Here is a 22,502-nt window from a genome sequence, read left to right as displayed (position 1 = left end):
AAAAGTAACCCTTCAGACATGGCACCTAGACCCTAGGTCCACTTAGTGTTTCCGTTGTAACAGTACCCTTAAATGTGGGTGGGGTTGTTGTCACTCACTGCTCCGTCCAGCACTCACTGTATTTCCTCATTATCGTTGACAGAACGTTCACAGAACAAGGCTGCACGCCAACATTTTCAGAACAAAATAAAACAGGCTGCAATGAGAGTCTCTCTCCATGGGATATTTAAAAATAGCAGCTTTGTGCACTTAGTCCTTCTAAAGCAAGCTCTGGGGTTTAGTGTTGCTGTAGCCCACAGAAACGATGCTACATAACACTTTTTTCCTCCTAGTGAGGATTAGAATATATGCAGTTCACATAGCTTGGTCGAAATTAATATATATAAAGGCTTGAAGAGCCACTCATTACCAAAAGTGTATGTCATATTAAAGCTAAAGTAATAATAATAATAATAATAGTCAAAGTTATCACATTGAAATTTAAGGTGTGTTGATTGATTCATGTTGTCAACTCATGCATTGAGTAACATTACGCCAGGGCCACAGTACCAACGAAGTGCTGCGAAGCGCAGCGCACCGAAATTCTCATTCACATCAGACGCGCATTTCTCCACGCCCACAAGCGCTTCTGCTCCCAGCTGTTGTCTCCGTCACATTTGGGGCTGTTTTTCCATCATGGGTATCTCTCTCTGTTTGCGTGTGTGTGCCCCAACCCCCACCCGGCCCACCCGGCCCACTCGCTCTCTCTCTCTCTCTCTCTCTCTCTCTCTCTCTCTCTCTCTCTCTCTCTCTTTCTTTCGTGTGTGTGTGTGTGTGTGTTAGTGGGTGTGAGTGTGTGTGTGTGTGTTCATCTCTCTCGCGCTCTGTTTAGATACCACTGACTATGTATAGCCTATATTCCTGCCCGGCTTGACACATTTGCTCATGGCTCGCGCAGAAAATAGACCAGATGTCGAAATGATCGCTGCAGCGCCGGCCGCGGAGCTGCGTGTGGATGACACAGTCGGTTAACATGGACACTGAAAGGAAACTGGCTTTGCTTCTCGGCGCATTGAGGCTATTCGCAGCGCTTCCGCGGCTGGTGTGGCCCTGGCGTTACAAGTTAATGTTCCACCTTATGAGTTGCCGGCAGTCGGCCCAGTGAATTAAGTTATTTTTTTCTCAGACTCCTGGTGTTGCAAGAGGCAGCAAAACATCCTTTCATTTTCTAGTTATAGTTTACTAATAAAACTCTCCATGGTATGAACAGTGGTTACATGAGCCTCAAAACCAGCCACATCTCAGCCCTGAGCAAAGTGACCATCCACTACTGACCAATCAACAGACTGCAGTGTTCACAGCTCCACCTTTTAGTACCAGATCTGTAAAGAGAAAAATAAAAAGAGAAGAGGGACATAGATTAGACATAGATACATCTGCATGAGCCAAGAGTTGCTCAGTATGACTGATTTCACTGTATATGAGGCAGTTATTGAACATCATGAAAACACCTCCTCCCTTCTCGTCCTTCTTCACAAGGTCAACAAGGTCAACACAGCTTTGGGGACTGACGCAACTGCTGTGTTGTCCTTCTTCACAAGGTCAACACAGCAGTTGCGTCAGTCCCCAAAGCTTCCCATTTTATATTTTCTTCTTTAAATTTCTAGAGCAGACTTTTTTATTGATTTTTTTTTCCACTAATTTATTTATTAAATATGTTTGTTTTCATCACAGTCATTTAATTTATACAACCTGTAATGGGAGACATATGTGTATGTCAACTAGGTAATTAAACTGAAATTATATACAGATGGATACTTTGAAAAGTATTCAGTCACAGACTGATAAATCTTAAAATGACTCAGTGGGAGACAGTGAAGAACTGGTTTTCTTTCTCAAAACACACTTGGCAGTGTTAGCTGTGGAGAAATGCACCCATGATCTGTAACAATTTGGGAAGACCATCTTAAGCTGTAAACATCTCACGGACCAAACAGACTTTTCAAGAAAGCTTTCCAATCATATACGCTCCAATATACTTTGAGAATCAAGACCCAGGTCTAATTGAAAATCTCACATGAGGTCCTAATGACGCACATCGCGCCTTTGAAGTATCTCATGACTGTGGCTATCTTGTCTTGCAGATCAGTGTGTGGATAAAGCCAAAGTTGAAGAGAGTGAGCAGAAGGCTGCGGAGTTCTCCAAAAAGGTAAGACATTAATCACTCCAGCAGCCCCCTTGGTTGGCCGGCTCCCATCAGGAAAGTTTTTTCCTTCCTCTGAGCTCCCAGACAAGCTATTGATTTTCCATGCCCTGATCAATACCTGGGTGTGACGCTACATGATCCGTATCAGCATTACAAGAATCAATGCTGATGATCTGATGTATACTTATTTGTGCACAGTGCCAGGGCAGAGTAAAATTATGTGCCGGCTCTTTTAATACAGTTGCGTATTTGAGGTTGGCCCTTTAAGGGTTTCTCTCTTTATCTTATATTTTCCTTCTTGATTAATTCTTTGCTTGATTAACTAATCAGTTATTTTTAATTTGAAATAAATAAAATAACTGGCAGTTTAAAACTTTACCTCCAGAATATTTTTTATGATATTCAAATGCGTCTTGAAGAGCCTCACTGCCACGGTCTTGCAACACCAGGGGGGTCCTGGATGTTGTTTTCTTAAGAGTCCCGTCCCACCAGCCCACCGCACACCCTGCTGGGCCAGTGAAATCATTGTAGCGACATGGCTTAGTTTCTGCAAAGGTTAGATCCATCAACTTTCGCGAAAGCCAGGCCTGAAACAAAGACAAAGGACAACAGGGCTCTAGGGCCACGAGAGCTATGAATAGAAATCGGCCAGAGAGTGTAAGACAGCGTGTTTTGGTGTTTGTTGATGTGCCCTGTGGCCATTCTCAGGAGACAGTGTGCCGCTCACCTACCTCTGTGTGTGTGTGTGTGTGTTTACATCCATGTACACGTGGTTGTTATGTGCACACAAAAATACTTGTGTGTCTTTCCTTGCAGTTTGATGAGGAGTTCAGTGCACGGCAGGAGGCCCAGGCTGAGTCTCAGAAGAAGGAAGAGAGAATCAAAGAGTTGGAGGGGAAGATCCAGGCCCTGGAGTCCCAGGTAAATCCATAAGGAGAAATACTGCTACTCTGCAGAGCAGCGTTGTGTTCCCCCAGAGATATTTTATTTTACATGCTTTCCAAAAAATGTAAAAATTCAAATGTACAGAAGCTCTTCTAATCTGCTTTCTAGGTGAAAAACATCTTACACAATAAAATGCAGACTGAAAGTGTTTGTCTTGATAATAGCGATGAGAAGTGATGGCGCCACTAGAGAAAGGGCTGATTTGGTCAGAAGGATACCTTTCCACCTCACTTACAGATGTGCTGCTGCTGTAAGTGGGAGTTATCATCCATGCAAGAACATTTGATTTAATAAAGGGTCAATCTCCTGCTTAAGTTGTAGCTCTTTATAAGGGCGAATTGCTCTATTGAAGCTTTTCCTATGTAATTCTATCATCACAGAGATGGATTGCATTTCTTTTCTTGGCCTCTACATCATTTCTTCCCAGGCAAAACCCTTCATTTTGAGCACAGAAAATGACTGCTATTTCCCCCTTAACCCAATTTCAAATACTTTAGTACTGCCTTGGGACAAAAGGGCAGTTTGCCTCCCTGCTTAGGGAATTTAATATAAACCAGCATTGAAAGATGGCATAGCTACATTTATATTTGAGATTGCTTTTTCTTTCAAACATTCATCTCAGGTTACTTAGGTTGGCACTCCCCATCTGATAAAGTGCACCTGCATATGTGGTCCAAGCATCACTGGGAATTTTCTCAACTGTTACTCCAGTCCCCCAGCAATCATTCTTAAGTCCATAACAAATGCTGTTATGTAGTACAAGCGTTGGCCGTTGTCCTCGCACTGTTTTTCTCCTTAAGAACTTAATTTATGTTGAGCTCTCACTCGTGCACTTCATATGCCTGAGTGCTGTGTCACCACTTGCTACCTGTATTTGTAGCCAAACTGGTTCATCACTCACTCTGTTCCTGATTAATGCCTGCCTATTTTAACAAGACGATCAGGATCTAAAGCTCCTCTCCACCTGCTCCGCCTGCTCGCCCCGCTTCTGCCTTGCTTTCTCCTTCTTCCACCTTCTGTCAGAAATGAATGCATCAGGCTGCGTTACCTTTGCCTGCCCTCCTTCCCTTGTTGGGGCTTTTTATGTTGTGTTTTTTCCCCTATAACACGCCTTCCCCTCACCCTCCCCTGGCAGGCCTCTGTCTTTTGAAGACTGACTGACTGTGGTGCATTAACAGGTAGCGTAGAGCAGAGGAGCCCTGGAGAGTCGAGCCCTCTCTTCCTCTGTTTGTCCGAATGCTCCTTCAAAGAGCCGCTACTGCTGGAGAGCTGCACATCAACAGGCATTAACCTCAGCAGGGAAACATATAAGATGTTTGGCACAAACTTGAATAAATGTGGCCATGAGGACTATAGAATATCCCCTATGCATCCTGACAGAACATAATCTAAGTATATGCGCAATAGGGCTGCACTATTGAGCATAAATAAACTTTACTTTTAATGTGAATCCATTTAATTTGTTCAGGTTTACGAAGAGTGCAGTTAATTTTCACTGGCCTCACACACTCATTTAATTAGAGTTGATTTTTGTGCTGTAAGGGCTATAATTTTTTTCTCCTAATGTATGCAAGTTCTGTAATAACAATTCCAAGTTATCTCCTGTTTTTTTTTTTATTTTGGGCTGGTGTTCACATAGACCATTCAATTGCTACCTCAAGCAATGAACAAAACAATAGTGTCATCCTCTCAGATGGTGGTGATTCAGCCTCTCCAGGAAGACTAGGCTGAAAGAGTGTGTTTTGCAACCTAATTCACGTTTGACACAGTGTTGTAGAAGGCCATTAACTGAGAGAGCGCAGAACCTTTAAATCGCCGTGAGGACACGCATTGAGTTTGTCCATCAAAGCTGCTGTGCTATCACTGTCGTTTTGCTGAATATGAATGAAGTGGGAGCTAACGCTAACCTTTCATCTGCTCGACAGAATTCCTGTCAGATAATAAAATACATGCATGCCTGAGTCGCTTCTCTTCACCTTGTTTGTGAACCAACACATTTAATGAGAGTCTTTGTCTGGGAACTTTGGCATTGTAACAAGCAGCCTGTTTGATGTGTCTGTTTGATTATCCCCCAATTGAGTTGAGTGGAGGTTCTGCCTGTAAACATCAACAAAGGACACAGGAATCACAACGAGTGGAAATCATCCACCCTTCCCCAAACCATTGCTTGCAGCCATTCAAGACAAAAAAAGGGAAGGTATTCATCGAATTGGCTCTGGATGTGATGAATAATGTAGCACTGCAGTGGTGCATTGGAGCACTCTGCGCCATCCCATTAATAGGTTTTAACAACCTGGCGGTCTTGTAGCTGACCCATCTTGGCCCCAAGAGGAGCTGGAGGTGTAGTGGACCACTTTCTCTCTCTCTTTCTGCCAGGCTGCCTTCCGTTCTGGCTGATTACAGAATTTGACTCAACTGATAATGACAGCAAATCTCACAATGTAGTCTCTGTTATAATATGTGCTCCACTGAAAGAGCCAGTTCAGTTGTTAAGCCAAAAACATCGTGTCAAATTCACTGTCATTCAAATGTGTGGTACATGCATCCTGACATTAACAGTCCTACAGAAAATGGTGGTGAAGAGAGCTGGACTTTGACAGACTGTATACATGCTGAAAATCTCTTGGCTTCCTGTTTCAGACTGAGAAATCTCAAAGCCTCCAACTTTAAATCCCTGAGGATCAAAGATAAAACTAAACTTCTTTGCTTTAAATATTGCGCTTTACTACCATTTTCTGAAATTCTTTCAAAAAGAAAGTTTTTTTTAAGTCACCCTACCAAAAGTTTCCATCTCCTTTTCCATTACACACATTAAATATTTAGTTCTCCACAGTCCATAGTAAGAGGTGTTCTGTAGGAATGACTCCATAAACAATATTACATTTCAGTTGCCGTGGAATATGCTCCCATCCTCTTTCTTTTGGCAAGGTCGCACAGAGTGAAAATATCAAAGCAAAATGGGTACATTTCTAAAACGAAGACTGCAGAGTGAAATCAATGCCCATCACACATCTGAGAGTGTTAAGTTGAAATGTATTTTGTGATACCAAAAAAGAAGAAAAGGGAAATGGAAGAAGGGTTTTGAAGGTACACCAACTGTCAGCGATGCTGTGCCTTGTTCCTTTCATGCTGCAGTCAGTGCTCCACACTGATGTTCTTTTGAAGGCAGATTACATCTTGTTTTAGGTGTAAAAGTACAGTACACTCTGCCTTGTGCACATCAAATAGCTCATTCAGACAAAATGGGAATATAGCACTGTATTTGTCACTAACTGTGCGAGGGACATCCTCTTTCCCCTGCTCGCCTCTTCTCTGGCTTTTTTCATTTTTGGTGTGAGTACTGTGCCTGTTCTGGTGTACTAGTGTTCTTCTTCTTCTCTGTCTATCTAACCCACCCCCATTTGTTCCTCTCTGTTGCCCTTTTTGTGTGTTATGGCATGTGTGTTCCCATGGTGTGTGTGTATGTGTGTGTGTGTGTGTGTGTGTGTGTGTGTGTGTGTGTGTGTGTTGTATCTGCACAGTTAACTATTGAAAAAGAAAACCTCAAAGAGGCTCAGAAACTCATCAGGGAATCTGAAGCCAAGGTGGGTGTCCTCTTTGCATGCGAAGCCCTCAACATAATCACACACTTAATCACCTGCAAATCCGAGTTAAATGTAAAGTGAAGTGGGTTGTGCTGCTTCAAATCTTTTGTTGGAGAAAACCGATTATTGAACTGATCTTTTGTCCAATGCGCCGTTCTCTCTGCATGTGTTTTGAATCAGCTGTAAATTCAAGTTGCATCTGAATATGAAAGGCCTCTAATCTTCATTTGCAAGAAAATAAATCTCAAAATCTTAAACCTTAAATACACATTTACAAAATTTACTCTGCGATGTAGTGCTTTGTCTCTTGAAATTACTAATACACAAAAACAGATAACACCTTTGTTCCATGAAGATAAATAATGTAACAGTTGGATGCTATGTGCAGCTCTATAGTGTTTTTTAACCACACACATTTCCTGCTTGTTTAATGTAATTTTCATAAGTAAACACTTTGTGATTGAATTCCTCTATCAGAGATGAGATTGGGGCATAGATTTAATCACATAGCATTCAGAGTTAATTACCTGCCATGCTGACCTCCCAATTGAGTCCAGAAGACTGTGAATCCAAATTGGATGGGTTAGATTTCATATTAGCTGGGTTCTCTACCATACACAGAGCTCCAGATGGGCTGTGCAAATTTAAATTCGGCCAAAAAGCATCACAGAGACCCTCGCAAGCTGGCGAGACACACAATATTCAAACAAGCTGGATAACAGACATATTAGAGATCAATACACAACATAGGGAGATAACATTTATGTGTTTCTACATATGTTTGTGTATTTTGTCTCACATAATCACTTACATGTTGTACTCATACATTAGCCTACCTAGAGCAGCCCAGTTGCCAGAAAACAATATTGGCATTGTATGTTTATGCAAACCATGATTACATCACATTTTTACATTTCATATGTATCATACTAATGCCTCTAAAGTGACATAGTTTATAAGCTGACTTCACCATGGGGAGGTGGAGGGGATGGTGGATGGTATGTCACCTAGGAGAAATGTCCGCTAAGTTGCAGACCACCATTCCAAACAAGCAAACAAGAAAACCAACCATGGTTTAGTGAGTCATTGCTGTTTCCATTGTTTTTTGGGCTCTTAAAGATTTTTTATAGTGACCTGCATGTGCTTTTCAGCAGGTGTTAGGCTCCAAACCTGGGTATTTTGTAGTAACATGTTGGCGGTAACAATGACACAAAAGGTGGTGTTTTTTCTTAGTGAGACACCGCTTCTTTTATTTATTTAATTGAATATGATTTCATTTAATTCAGTTTAATTTATATATTAATTAGATTGTGTCCCCAATTCTGGGTATTTTTGGCCGAAACACAATCTTTTCCTAAATATAACCAAGCCTAAACCTAACCACACGTTAACCACAGCGAAATGTAAAGATTTAACACATCCACTACATCATAATAAGCAGATGTAACGTATCTATGGTTTGCAAGAATGTCCAATGCCTACGTTTTTTCTGGTGATTTGGATGCCTACACTTGTGTTTGCTAGTTCATACACAGACAGTTGTATGTTATGGACATGCTGTACATGTTGCATGCAGAACATCAACTCAGTTACAGTGCAAAACATAAAGTTAGATGTCGTCCCATATGAATTCAGCATAAAATGGCCGTTATTATTTAAACTGCAATACACAATTATTATGCACTTTACAACTTATGGTCCTCTTTTTTATTAGATGTTTGTTTTGGTATCTGATGAAGAAGAAGCCAGTGGCAGTGGTACGGGATCCCAAGGGTTCTGTGAAACACTGGGCTTATTATTGGGTAGATCAGAGAAGGAGAGGTAGAAAGAAAGATAAAGACTCAGAGGGCCCCTCAGTATGGAAACAACTGCGCTCTAATTTAGCAGGTAATTTGCTTCCATTCTCTCATATTAATCTTAAAAGGGAAAACGGGCCACGGAGGGCTCGAGATTGACAGACATGTAATCACTGGATGTGGGTTTTCACTCAAGGGCTCTGGGCGATCTGTGTAAGAAGCTCCATGCAGAACACCTTTCTAGTTTTGACCGTAATAAACAATCCACCAATGCCATTATGTAATGAAACACAGCGTAATGTCTTTAAATATGAAGCCAATCACATTTTACGCACCCAATCAAGTGACTGGGGGTAAAGCACATTGTGGGGAATTGGTTTTGGAAATGAGAAGTGGAAATGCCTTTTTTTCCCTTTCTTTTTTTTTTTTTTGGTAAGAGACGGCATCTAATCAGCTTCAAAGATCAAACCCTGTCTCAGCTCGGGTGTCTGTAATTGTTGTATTTGCATAACTTTTTTCCCTCTGAAACATTTTTCTATTGGCATTATCACTGAATATCACCGCCTACCTGTGTATGTGTTATGCGCGATAGTGCAGAAGTGACAAAGGACTGAAAGACTTTGTCTTATCAGTCGGGGGTCTAATTACATCCCTGTCTACTGTTTAATAGCCTGCCATTGTGAGGACTCATGACGAACACTTGATGGGAAAGCAACATTCTTATCTTTTGTAAATTAAAACAGTGGTTGATCAAAGGTTTTTCCTCTATCATTTTGCTTAGTATTTAGAGACATTTCCACGGAGATTAATGAACACAATACACCAACCTTTTTACTGATACACAACTCTGCATAGAAAGCATAAATTTTGTTAGAATGCCAGTATACTTAGATTAAATGTTTGTATTTAAAGATATACTGTGCAGGATTTTCATGGCAAACTATATAGACTCATACAGCTGTAAAGCATCTCAGTCATTACTTATCACCCAGCGTGTCGTGGTGTATTTTTCTGCAAAGTTTCTGCCCGCTGCTTGTGTTTCTTACTTTCTTCTTATTGTCTGTGTTCGGGACGTTTATGGTGTGTACCCCCAGAACGCTCAGGTGACGTCGGGGCTTTATAAAAAAGTAACGACCAGGTGCCAGACTGTAACCAGCAGGCACCCAAGAGAGACCACGCAGAAAAAACCCGCAAATATAGCCAAACAAGAGTGAATCCGGGGTTTGCTTTTGGTTTCACTTATGCTGGCGAGCGTGGTTTCAAACGGTTACCAACAATCCTGCATATAATAGAATAAGATAAAATTAGATAATCCTTTATTCGTCCCACAACAGGGACATTTGTGACATTACAGCAGCAAACTGTACAAAAACAAAGAGCAGAACAAGTAGAAAACAGTACAAAAACACAAAGCAATATAATAAGGAAGCATCAGAAATAAGCACAATATAATAAAGAGACAGACTGAATGATTGAGTTAACATTATTGACCAATAGAAGTATAGATACTGCACAGTTTAACAAACTGGACTAAATATGAATTGTCCTTCCAATGGGCTACTATTAACAAACTGGCAGAGCTCACTTTTTGTGGCTGTGTGATTGATAATTATGACTTAATCTGCTGACATTGAGTATTTCAGGGCAGTTTTTACAACCTGTTTGTACATTGACTAATTATTTTATAATAAATCTGACATGATGTGAATATGAGACAGTAACTCTGTCAGAAGTTTCACAAGTTGTGGACTCAAAGAAGCTTTACACAACCATTATTTCAAGTCCCACGACTAGAATATATCCTCACACTGCATTTAGAATTGCTTCAGGGCGTCATTGCTCGTTTTTTACAATCCCTAAGAGTTTTATGCAAGTGTATTTCATTTTGGCCCCTAAAGTTTAATTGGTCTAAAATACAGGTAATTGCTCTCCTCAGACTTCACCCAAATATGCAGACAGGAAAACAAGAGTCATATAAAAATTTTGATGCCAAATTTTGCTCAATAGAACTGTACATGGTGGGAAGAAAAAAAAAGTTGCATCCAACTTTTTATGATAACAGGACTCATAGCAAAGTCAGCTTGGCACACATCCACAGAAATGGTTGGTGAACTTGTGATCATGATCTCTTTGGTTAGTAAAGTCATGAGAGCAGCAGAGGACGTGACCTCCTCTTGTTCTCTGAACTTGGAAGCAGCACTCACTCAGAACTTAGTGATCATTGACATGAAACACTGACACAAACACACACCCTGCTCTGTACACAGTGAAAGCTCATGGTGAGTTACTAAGATACAAAAGCTGTGCGTTATTTTGCACAGCACAGAAATTCTCTTCACCAACACAAATAAAAATTCCCTTGTGGCTTTTTCCCATTAGTGACATCAGATCGAGGTTCAGATAAAACGAAGTGGAGCCTCGCTGGATGTTTATGCCATCTTTAACATTTCCACCTTGTATTTGCAGATTGCGGCGGGTCCAACTGCGCCTGGAGTACCACCTCCTCCACCCTTACCAGGGGGTGCTGCACCACCACCTCCCCCACCACCTCCTCCGCCACCTCCACCTGGTGGCGGTCCTCCTCCTCCTCCCCCTCCTCCACCTCTTCCTGGCCACGCAAGCATTCCACCCCCACCACCTCCTCCAGGTGGAGGACCCCCACCTCCCCCACCACCCCCTGGTTGTGGGCCCCCACCTCCTCCACCCTTCCCCGGAGGCCTAGGTGGGCCTCCGCCACCTCCTGCAATGCCTGTCATCAAGTTGCCTTACGGACTGGAGCCCAAGAAGACCTACAAGCCTGAAACTGTGATGAAGAGGGTGAACTGGACCAAGGTATGTCAGGCTGAGCTCTGGTTTGCCGCAACTTATGCCTGGTTCACACTACACGATATCAGCCTGATTATAGACCAATGCAGCGTCGAACGGTGATGGCTCGAACTATGAACGACAATGAGTGTCATACGCGATAATCCATTATTTCATCTCGTGTAGTGTTACGTTATAGTAGACGACAACCGACGCCACGTCCTGGGCACCTCACGACATCTCAACAGAAAGTCCAGCATGTTTGATTTTCTTTTTGTCGTTCATGACTGCTCCCGTCACAGCTGTCACTTTGACCAATAGAAACACAGAGTGATCTGCTGCCGTAGACACTGTACGACAACACCCCAGGGTTTTTGATATTTCCTCTACAGATGTTACCACACAGATTAAAAAGGGAAAATGCTGGCGTGAAACAACAGAGGCACTTTATCAACCCCTTGAGTACTGCCATTAGCATCAAGCTAGCAAACAATGTTCTTTCTTCATAATGGAGGATATAAAGGAATAAAATTAATAATAGTGGCTTTCACTCACCACAACTGCAGAGGCTACCAGCTTCATTTGAAACAGACTACATTATAAACGGGCAGTTATTTATTATTCCCTCTGTATTTTTATATTTTTACTTTTTATCTGCTCCTGTTTGCCTTGATAAAGTTAATGCATCGTTAATGCACGACTGTATCTTTTTCAAATTAAAAGCCCCTTATATTTTCAGTTGAGAGAATTCCATCATTTTCTAAATAGGCTTTTATTGTGAAACATTTGCAGGAACTTGTTGTGGAAGATTCAGTGACTTGCATGTTTGGATACGGTGCTTCAAGTAGCTCCTGACATCTGCTGGCACTTTTTACGCAACTGCAGCAACATTTCGGCTGGCGCATGAACAGACACAGTGACTGAAATAATAGTAATAATAATAAAAACAGGACAACAATAACCCGATGACATCACACACGCTGTGAAAGACGACCGGGGATGATTGGTGTGGACCATCGTGTAGTGTGTCTCATGTCTTTCGGCCAAGCCACGGCACCATTTTATGACTCCACAGTCGGAATGGACAGAAATGTCGTGTAGTGTGAACCCCGCATATACTCTCATGTTTACTGATAACAATGTTGATTTGTAACTGAAAGGGAAATATTATTTCACTGTTGGCATGAAATATGCAATCTTTTTACAATCACACATGCAAACTTTTCACACTAGCTGTTGAGGATTCTTGAAATAACCCTACACAATAAGAAGATGCAAAGTTGAAGATCCAAACTAATAGGAGCTATCTATTCAAATGCACCCAGACATTGCAATCTAGTCAAACAACCGTTCAGCCAAAGGCCACACCATTCCACACTCGGCAGCCATTTCAAAGGATTCAACAGTAAACAATTTTCATTGCTCAAATGTCCTTGGATTTGCACAATCTTAGCATAATTGAATGAGGACTGGGCTGTGTAACGTTCCATCACATTTGAATACAATTTCAATAGGACATTCTCTCGCGTGTGGGCTCTATTTTACCATAGATAATTTATCCACTGCCTCAGGAGTTCTTAGCATTAATTTAATGGTTCTTTGCCGATGCTTGTGTGACCTTGCGTCTTTGTCTTCAATTACTGACAGCAACCAAAACATCAGACTACTTCTTTTGACACCATGTTAGTGCTGCACATTATGTTTAATGGTTTTAGTGGAATCAGGCTCTATGTTAGAAAGAAATTTTGAATGTGATTCATCAATGTGTTGAAGGTTTTTCTCTTTTTTTTTTTTTTTCTTAAGAACAAGTGAACAAATGGGGAATGTTTTTGTCTCCATTATTTATTCAACAGCAGGCCACCAAGTGAGTGACACAAATGAGAGAAATCAATGTGGAAATGCAAGTCAATGTTGCAGCATGTTTCAGGTTGGGTTTCTATCACCTGAAGGACTCTTTAAAATAACATGTATGCAAATGCTTCTCTCTGTGTGGGAGTTTGTGTTTCCAGAGGTAAAATTATTAATAGCGTCATACAGCAGTGTGAAATATCAAACCTGTTGTGTAAACAGTGAGAAAAACAGCAGTTCTGTTTTCTCTTAATACCAGGTGGGGCTGTTTGTGCCTTGATATTTTAAATATTATTAGTCATTTTCTTGTGCAATATTTCTGTGGTGTTGCACATATGATTTGTGTGCATGCAGTGACTTACAAATTCCCATTGTTTGGAAAGTGTACAGAGGTTAATGTGGAGGTATGCTGACCTTGCCTCCACAGGAATTGTTGTCTGGTGATGCAAATGAAATTCATAACCACCTGAGGAAAAACAATCTGTGTCTCTTGTGTCGATTAAGTGGGACAAGAGTCGTCTGTCTTCTCTATGTGCAGCAGATGGAAGTATGGGAGTGCCAGAAGTGACTGTGATTTGGTTGTGTAAAGAAGGAAAGGGAAAAGAAAAGATACTTGTTATTTTTATGCCTCTGTACCAGCGACAGCCGGAAGCATTATGTTTCCGTGTTGTCCGTCCGTCCATTCGTCCATCCATCTGTCTGCCCCTTTCTTGTGAACGAGATATCTGAAGAACGCCTTGAGGGAATTTCTTCAGTTTTCCCACAAGCTCCACTTGGACATAGTGATGAAATGATTAGATATTGGTGGTCAAAGGTCAACATCACTGTGACCCCATGTCTGTTCCAGTCTCGTGAATGTGATATCTAAGGAACGCCTGGAGGGAATTTCATTACATCATGCAAAAACGCACACTTGGACTCAGAGATGAACTGAAAAGAATTGGTCAAAGGTTGCTGCGACCTCACAAAACACATTTTAGGCCAAAACTTAAGAATTCGTATGCTAATTATGCCAAAATTTCACACAAATGTCTAATGTCTACCTTGAAACCATGGTGATTGTATAGCAGCATCCATATTTGAAGCTGTATACTGTAATAGCTACCTGAGACATGGATGTAAACTGCAACTTGACCGGTTGGTAGAGGCAGGGTTCCTACGCAAGTATGGAAAGTATGGAAAAGTATGGAAATAAATTTGATCAGTTTCCAGGTATTAAGAAGTATGGGAAATGTAAAATAAAGTATGGAAAAATATTTATGTTTCCAGACTATTACCACTGTTCTAAAATATTGTTTTCTAAAATAGAAAATTAGGTATTTCCAAAAATAATTTAATCAATCCGGATCGTGTTTTATGCCGGGCCAAGCACAGTTTGTGTGAGAGCAAACGTCTCGGAAAACATACCTCTTCTTATACCTGATTGACAAGTGGTATGTCTAGTCCGCTGCCCCATGACCCTCCTTCAGCCCCCCAGGTATCAAGTTTCACTCCAACACTGCCCTTCAACAAGAAGACGAGTTTCACGTGGTTCACAATGGGTAGATGCTAGTTTTTGGATGGATGGCTTGACAATACTGTATATAAATGCTGGTTGGCCAAGGATTCTCAATTCACACACAGAGCTAGATGCAAGCTTTGTGTGAAATCGTTTGACATCGCCAACATGGGGGAGAAGGCGATTCTGAGCCACATGAAAGGAAAAAACACCGACGTCTCATAACTGCATCGCTTGCACCCAGAGTCCCAACCTTTTTGCCTCAGCCCAGACATTGAACTTTCCTGAGTTTTTATTTGCATGCCATTATGGTACTTGGCTACAATCGCCTATTAAGAATAATTAAATATGATGTGAAATATGATACACTGATGTATTTACTCAGATGTCGCATATTCTCTGGGAGAAAAAAAAAAAAACAAAACGACGAGAAGTCTGCAAATTAGGGTATGGAAAAGTATGGAATTTTGAAATTCCAAATGTTTAGGAACCCTGTAGAGGCGTACAACCGCAAGGCGCTAATTCTAGTTCTTACTTACATTCACCACTCCATACATGTCAGACAAGAGTACGAATGACACAGGTTTAAAAGGAGAAAAATGCAGTCATTTCTGGGCAGTGGAGTTTCACATGAAGCTATGTGAGCAGCTGAAAGTTCATGACTTGTTGCATCCTACGTACATAGTTGCTGACTACTTACTGTACATACTTACAAACATATAACCTACCACACATTACATGCTTATATACTGAAGCTAAAGTCACATTCACATGCAGTGGGGGCCACTTTTAAATAAGGGAAAAGTAGAAATATTTTTGACATTTTCAATTACAGTACAAGTCCTCCAGTCAAGCAAGGGATGTGGTGGCAGTGAATTCTTAGTCAGAAGCAGTAGTACGAGGCACTCACATGGGAAAAGACCAGCTCAGACACACATTGGGAAATGTCAGCTTTGTTTAAGTGCTGAATGCATTTTAAATCAGCTTGAGTTATTCTTTTCCCTGCGTGTACATCCATATCAGTGTGTCAGTGATTCCCACAGAAAGTTATTAGTGAAGATTAAGTATGGGACTGTCCAAATGCCAAAACAAACAATGTGTACACAGTTTTGTTCTAGCTGCCATTTCGGCCATTTAATTTCAGAAACAGAAATAATGATAACTATATTGGCATTCCTTATGAGAACTTAAAGTGCACCTGACCTCACCATGCTGATTAAAGTTACCTGTAAATGTAGTGGAACAGCAGAAGAACAGGCAGCATGGAGGCAATGGGATGAGGGAAATAACCTGTTGTACAGAGCACCATGAAACAGGTTCATGTTTTAGCTCAACATTAGCTCATTAGCTCACGTTGTACTCAAACACAGACATGAAATCTTTATTCTGGTCAGGACCAGCAGGGAATCCCAGGAGTCATGCACCATGCTGAATGTTGAGTAACATCAATTAGATTTGCCCCAAAAAATCATGAAGAAACTTCCTCCCGCTCTATATGTAGTCAATTGGTGGTTCTTAGTATATCTGTCTATTGCCCAGTACTGTTTTGAAATAATCGTAGTAGTACTGGTAGTATTGAGATGTGTAACCGATTTTTTTCCAAAGTTTGATCAGCTAAATGGGAACACTCTAATTTCTGAGCACACGGTGAAGCTGTAGAATAAATATGTATGCCTTCCAACACTGTAACTTTTTCATTACACACCTATTGACTTATTACTAACATAGTTATTCAATAATATGCCAATATTCTTAACAAGACCACTCTTTGATAGTCAGCAATGTTTTCTTTGATATTTGCAAAGCCTTCTGCTACAACATTCTCATTCATTATTTTGAAAGCAGTTTTTAATCCCCCCCTGCAGGTTAATCTTTATTAGCTATGGAAATCATATATTAGAGACTTCCAACATAACTTGTGATATGACACAGGTCAGCTGTCCCAGCCCTCTTCCTTTTTCATTAAATATGCCTCTGTTGGCCAGTATCATTAGATAATATTGTGTAACAAAGCCAGGCTATATATAATGTTTATTTTTTAATCATTATTTTTATGGCCTTATTTGCCTTTATTAGAGAGGACAGGTTGAGCGTCAAAGGGGGAGAGAGTGGGGACGACATGCAGCAAAGGGACGCAGGTTGGAATTTAGCCCATGGCTGCTGCGGCAAGGTCATAGCATTTATACACAGGGCGTCTGCTCTACCAGGTGAGCTACTGGACGCCCAGCTAGGATATATTTATTTGATTTTTATTCATATTATTTATAATTATGCAGCAGTTAGTTCCGACTAGGTAATTTAAATGGGAAAAAAAGCCTTCCATGATTACTGATGTAGAAAACAGCACTGAGAGTTTTTATTGTGCATGTATCACTCCACGTTGTCCAAAACTGTTTATTACATTGACTGTAAATAGCTTACAAACACAGTTGTTGTGACAAACGTTGCACCGCAGGATGGTCATGTATCCAAAAATAACATTTGAGCTGAATTATGAATGGTCTTTAAAAGAGGAAAAAGGAAAAGAAAGAAACCCTGGATACGCCAACCTCCAGCTGTGCTTTTATGACATCAGCTGATGTCGCCTCGTTACTGTACGTGCACACCAAGAGCTGCAAAAGCTGCAAAGGTGACTGATTCAATTCATTTTCAATGGGCACCGGCGACCCCGGCTGCAAAGTTTCAAAGCGTCCGCGTTTTGGCGACCAGAGTGTCAGATGAAAGTTGGGGAGTTGTGAACTTTAGGCAAATTAGCTATGATGCATTTCGGCTGCAAATGACCAGCCGCTAATCGAGAAGTAGTTGTCCATCGATTGTGTGGAACCCAGAGAACATCCTCGGAAGCTTAAGTTCCTACTTATATATATTAGTTCCTACTTCAAAATGAGAGAGAAGCTAATCACTGCTGTAGCTGGACACTGAGTCATTTATGATTTGAGCCTGTTCATATATAGGGACCGAAATCAAAAGGAGCAGGCGTGGCAAGCCATGTCCCGAGTAGTTGGTTTGCCTGGTGAATTGATATTGAGAAAGAATTTTTTAAACTAGAGGCGAATACATCCATGCTAATGTAACACCTAGCATGCTAATCTCCCTTGTTTCATGTGAATATAGCCTAGCTTCTGGGGCTGGGCAGCTGGCAAAGGCGCTGTGCTCCAGCCAGTAACCTGCTTTGCGGCACCTTTAAATTGACAAGCACGATCAAACGTATGACGTCATGAGCGACTTTACTGCCAAAAATATTTTGGACAGCGGCGCTGCTTGGGCGACCTCGCAGCTCTTGGTGTGCACATACAGTTACTGTCTGATCAAGCTGTTAACTCACTGGAGTCAGACATGCCACCAAAGCAACTGTCAACAGACTCTTATTTCCCTGGCTGCACAGTAAATGGAAACATATAGATCATTGTATCTTATCGCTGGCCTGTGTAAACATGTAGACCTGCCGACACAAAGTAGAAAGCTAGAGTGCAGCAATGTTTGTGTTGCTCAGCAACAGTCCAGCCCAGTTGCGGAAATATTTGTGTTGGTGGAGCCAGATAAATGGTTAACCGAACAAACACATTATAATCTGTTGTTGCTCATTACTGTTAACTAATAAATGGTGCATGTAGAACTGTTGACTATCTTCAGTACTCGGTCTTCGGCCTGTCAATGACTTGATATTGAAAATAGCAGCAGTATCGTGTGATGTTGCTTAATCAGACAAACACACAAAATAATAATTTTCTCCTACAACGCAAAATCTTAAATTCTGTGAATGTTTTTTTCTGGTCACAAATGCATTTCAAGTCATCTGATTAATCCTTCAGTTTATAGTTTCTGAGTGACTCTGGTGCTATATTCACCTTGAATTTAAGACCTCACTTAAGAGGAAGATGGTCTGTGACTACCAGCAGTGTTGGGTTGTTTTGTGCCATTATCTCGACTAAATTCACAAAGTAGGAGTTCAGAAATGTTGCAATTTCTAAAAGCATTAAAATCATCAAGGTTGTTTCAGGTTGTTTTGTTGTATTACTGTGCACTCTCCCACCCACTACATTTTATAGGTTGTTCAATATTTGTTTTGTCTAAGCTTTTTTGTTAGAAACAAAAATCAGTTCTGCTTCTTAAGGTGCTGAGGATGTGTGTATCACTAACAGATTATGAGAAGAAAATATTGATTTGTTTTGTTTTAATGAAACCCAGTGTGTTTTGACTGAACAAAATAAGACATGCTTCCACATTTGACACATTCACAGGGCTGATATACTTGCTTACATTTTGAAAATCATTTCAAGAATTCTTTACAGCGTGATAGAAAAGAAGCAAAGAGTACATCATAAAACGGATAAAAGCAGACATCATGCATACACGAACACACACACACACACACACACACACACACGTTATGGTTAATCTTTTCCCCGTGCAGCTATAATTTGGCCAGAGACTATTTTGGTTCTCAGCGATGCAGCAGTGTAACGTGGATACTAAGATCATCACAGTTAGCGTTAGTGGATGATAATGAAGTTAGTGGCATAGAACAGAAATGGCTGCTGTGGTGAATGTTTTAGTGAAGTTGTTAATGATGTGCCATTTTCTAACAATTCTGCTTAAATCAACACATTCTGTTGCTAATGTTACTTCAGAGAAATCACACTAATGATCTGAAATAGCAGCATCTTGAATGGTAGTAACTCTGACATCAGTATCCAGGGAGACAACAAGATCAAGGGAATAATCACATTGACGGGTGGTCTCAATAACATGTCGAACTAAGTCAAAAGAGGAAGAGACACCGGATCCCACAGGGTGGTCGAAATGGCCGAGCTCACGGATGAAATCCTTTTTTTTTTTGCCCTTGAAGCTGCCATGTCGATAAAACTTGTCAACAAAGAGTCTTTTCTTGTGCTGCTCATGAGAGAGTCTGCAGATATCCTCCTCGAGGCTACTAATGTCTCCGTTTGCCCTCTGGAGCAACAGGCAGTTTTTGCACGCCATTGTTTTGTTGACTTGTGCAATGATCCTGGTCCCTTGTTGGAAAAGCGATCAATCATTCACTCAAGTGGGAAACCACAACAGCTGATTTGAGCACGATGGTATCAGGATTTGTCAGTAATCCAGGAAAGGAGATCCCGGGTTAACCTGCAGTACTGGTGAACTAAGTAGCTTCATTGCTAAAAACAAACCAGGCTATGCTTCTAGCATTTCTTGGTTTGTGGACTGGCAGTTTTTTTTCTGGAGAGGACAAGTTTATTTGCATTTTCTCACTACAGTAATTACAATACGAGTATAGAAGTCTGTAAGCATGCTCAATCACATGGTAAAAAAAACGTATTTGGTTTGTTCTTAATTTTAGATAAAGAATTAGCCCTTAAACTATAATTGAGTAAGTTGAAGTATGTGATTTTTAATTTATTTTAAGCTTTATTACTTGACTTACTTTCCCAGTTCAAACGAAAATCATCCATTTAGCAGCATGTTTCAAATTCCTAAAAGCTCACTAACAGCAGAAGTTTGATTATTACATATATACACATGTGAAAAATATCTGTATACATTGTAGGGCTGCAACTGAAGATTATTTTCATGATTAATCTGTTGATTATTTTCTCAGTTAATTGACTAGTTGTCTGATCTTTCAAATATTGTTTCAATTGTTAAAAATGTCTGTCATTGTTTCGAAAGCTCAAGATGACATCCTTAAATTTTTTGTTTTGTCCACAACCCAAAGATATTCAGTTTACTGTCATAGCAGAGTAGAGAAACAAGAGAATATTCACATTTAAAAAGCTGAAATCTAAATTTTTGTTTCTTAAAAAAATTACCCAAACCAATTGATTATCAAATTAGTTGGAAAGTAATTTGATCCTCCCACAGGTTCATCTACGGAAACCTTTTTACGAGTTTTACTTCCTCTAGATAGTCAAGTTTGATCGTCTTCTTGGTGCTTGGCAAATTAGTTGGAAACTAATTTGATAGGTAACATCTAATGGATTAATTGTTGCAGCTCTAATACATTGTGTTTTCTACACACTTTAGATGAAAAACAGTTTACACAAAGATGAAGGTGCAGTTGGTTATAGAAATAAATAATTGAGAATAGCTTTGCATTTATTGATTTATTTAATTATGTAAGTCAGCGAAGAATAACTGAATAAAAGTGCATTTTCTTATTTTAACTTTGTAGTTGAGAGGCATATTTCAGGTCAGCGGTCTTTCTCTGTCATTGATAGGTAATGTTACTAATAACAAAGATGACAGTAGACTGCAGTGCAGGGTCTTTAACAGTTATGTAGACCATGAGAAAAATATCTAAAAATAAAAGGGAGCTACTGGCAACTTTTACATGAGCTGTAGCTGGATATACTTAATGTATTATTATTATTATTATTATTATTATTATTAGTGTTGTAGGTGTAGGAAGAGTCTTGATGGTGAAATATGAATCACTGTGTTACTAAATGTTTTCTATATCACAGTTTGCTGTTTCGCCACGTTCTCTGAATTAAGCTATCACCGACATGACACAGACTGCTTTCTAGGACTTTGAGTGGGTTGTATGAGAGCAAATAACTATACAGAGGCACTTTGTTATCTGCACTCGACACCAACACCAGCTCATGTTCAAAATTTCATAAGCCTCCCATTAAAGCACCTTTTGTTGCTATGTGGGCTTCAGCAACACCGTTACACTTATCACCGATTCTATATGGCCTTGGGAATGATTGCCCGGCATCAGCTGGAACTCTCTCTTGGCATTGCGTAAGAGTTGTGCACTTACACTTCTTTCTGTGTGTAATTACCGCGGGTTTTGAGGAGGTTAACGGCAGCAGTGCAGCAGGCCAACTGCTGGTCCAGGCTCTAGATAAGAGCTCTCACCGTAGCACTTAACACAATGTACAGCAGATGTAGTGCAGTGTCACACACATTATTAGCTAGCAACATGTCAGATGGGTTTGTTTATGTCTGAATCTCACTGTACACTCCTACTCTTCTGTCTGCTGAGCAGTGTGGAGGGAATGAAAGATGAGGGGTGTGAAAGCTTCCCCGTGGCCTGCTATCACCTCGGTGTGTGTAGGTGCCTGGTTGCTGCTTAGAGGATTTGCCGTTTCAGGGAAGTCTAGGTAGGAGGAGTGTACAAACAGGGTTGCTGAGCTTTTGTGCTGCACACTGAAACTCACATATTTCATTCATCTCAGGAGAGGTCAACAAGAGCTCTGGTGTGAGCTACTCAGTCAGAATCTATCCACACATCATCATTTAGACGTGGTCCGTATTCATGCAATTTGTCATCACATGAAAGACCATCTTTAACCCAGCAGCCTCTTCTTTTGCTTTTTTTTTTGTTTGTTGTGTTTGCTCCTCAGATGCTAAGGATGTACACACAAGGACGTGTGTGTGTCCACACGCAGCCAAAACACACACAAACCCCATCTCCAGTGAGAAGAACTTTTTGAGTGGCAGGTTGGTGGAATGGCGGTCTCTGATTGTGGTGATAATGGAATCCTTGTGTCATTGCAGATAGTGCCTCAGGAAATGGCAGAGAATTGCTTCTGGATCAAAGTCAAAGAAGAGAAGTTTGAGAGTCCTGACCTATTTGCTCAGCTCTCCCTCTGCTTCTCCTCACAGAGCAAAGGTAAGGAGGCGTCATCTCTCTTCACCCTTCCCTTAATTAATCTACACACACATGCTTCATTTAGCCTCTCAGGCAATAGACGCCAAGCCACTTTCATCTTGTGACACTTTAAGAAGCCATTTTTCCTCACTGAAATGTTAATTACCTTAAAACGAAGCTCTTTTCCCTCTGCATTTGAGCACCATATACGTATGCTCTCAAGTCAAATGTCTGTGCCAAT

At 40.7% G+C, this 22,502-nt stretch overlaps 1 protein-coding gene across 8 annotated transcripts in view; it reads left to right on the top strand.

Annotated features, from left to right (window-relative positions):
- diaph2 (diaphanous-related formin 2) overlaps positions 1 to 22,502 on the top strand; it is a 516,939-nt gene that overhangs the window by 172,815 nt on the left and 321,622 nt on the right. For 6 of the 8 annotated variants that reach the window (XM_078169451.1, XM_078169450.1, XM_078169448.1 and 3 more), the window contains 5 exons: positions 2,124 to 2,188; positions 3,002 to 3,106; positions 6,652 to 6,714; positions 10,977 to 11,342; positions 22,168 to 22,282. In XM_078169451.1, coding sequence (XP_078025577.1) covers positions 2,124 to 2,188; positions 3,002 to 3,106; positions 6,652 to 6,714; positions 10,977 to 11,342; positions 22,168 to 22,282 — 714 coding nt within the window. The remainder of the gene's footprint in view (positions 1 to 2,123; positions 2,189 to 3,001; positions 3,107 to 6,651; positions 6,715 to 10,976; positions 11,343 to 22,167; positions 22,283 to 22,502) is intronic. The other 2 variants (XM_078169454.1, XM_033633668.2) reach the window with 1 other exon arrangement.

This window comes from Epinephelus lanceolatus, chromosome 7 (genome assembly GCF_041903045.1).
Source record: "Epinephelus lanceolatus isolate andai-2023 chromosome 7, ASM4190304v1, whole genome shotgun sequence".
Taxonomy (NCBI): domain Eukaryota; kingdom Metazoa; phylum Chordata; class Actinopteri; order Perciformes; family Serranidae; genus Epinephelus; species Epinephelus lanceolatus.
Note: the sequence above shows the minus strand (reverse complement) of the source record. Positions and strands in the feature narration are given on the sequence as shown.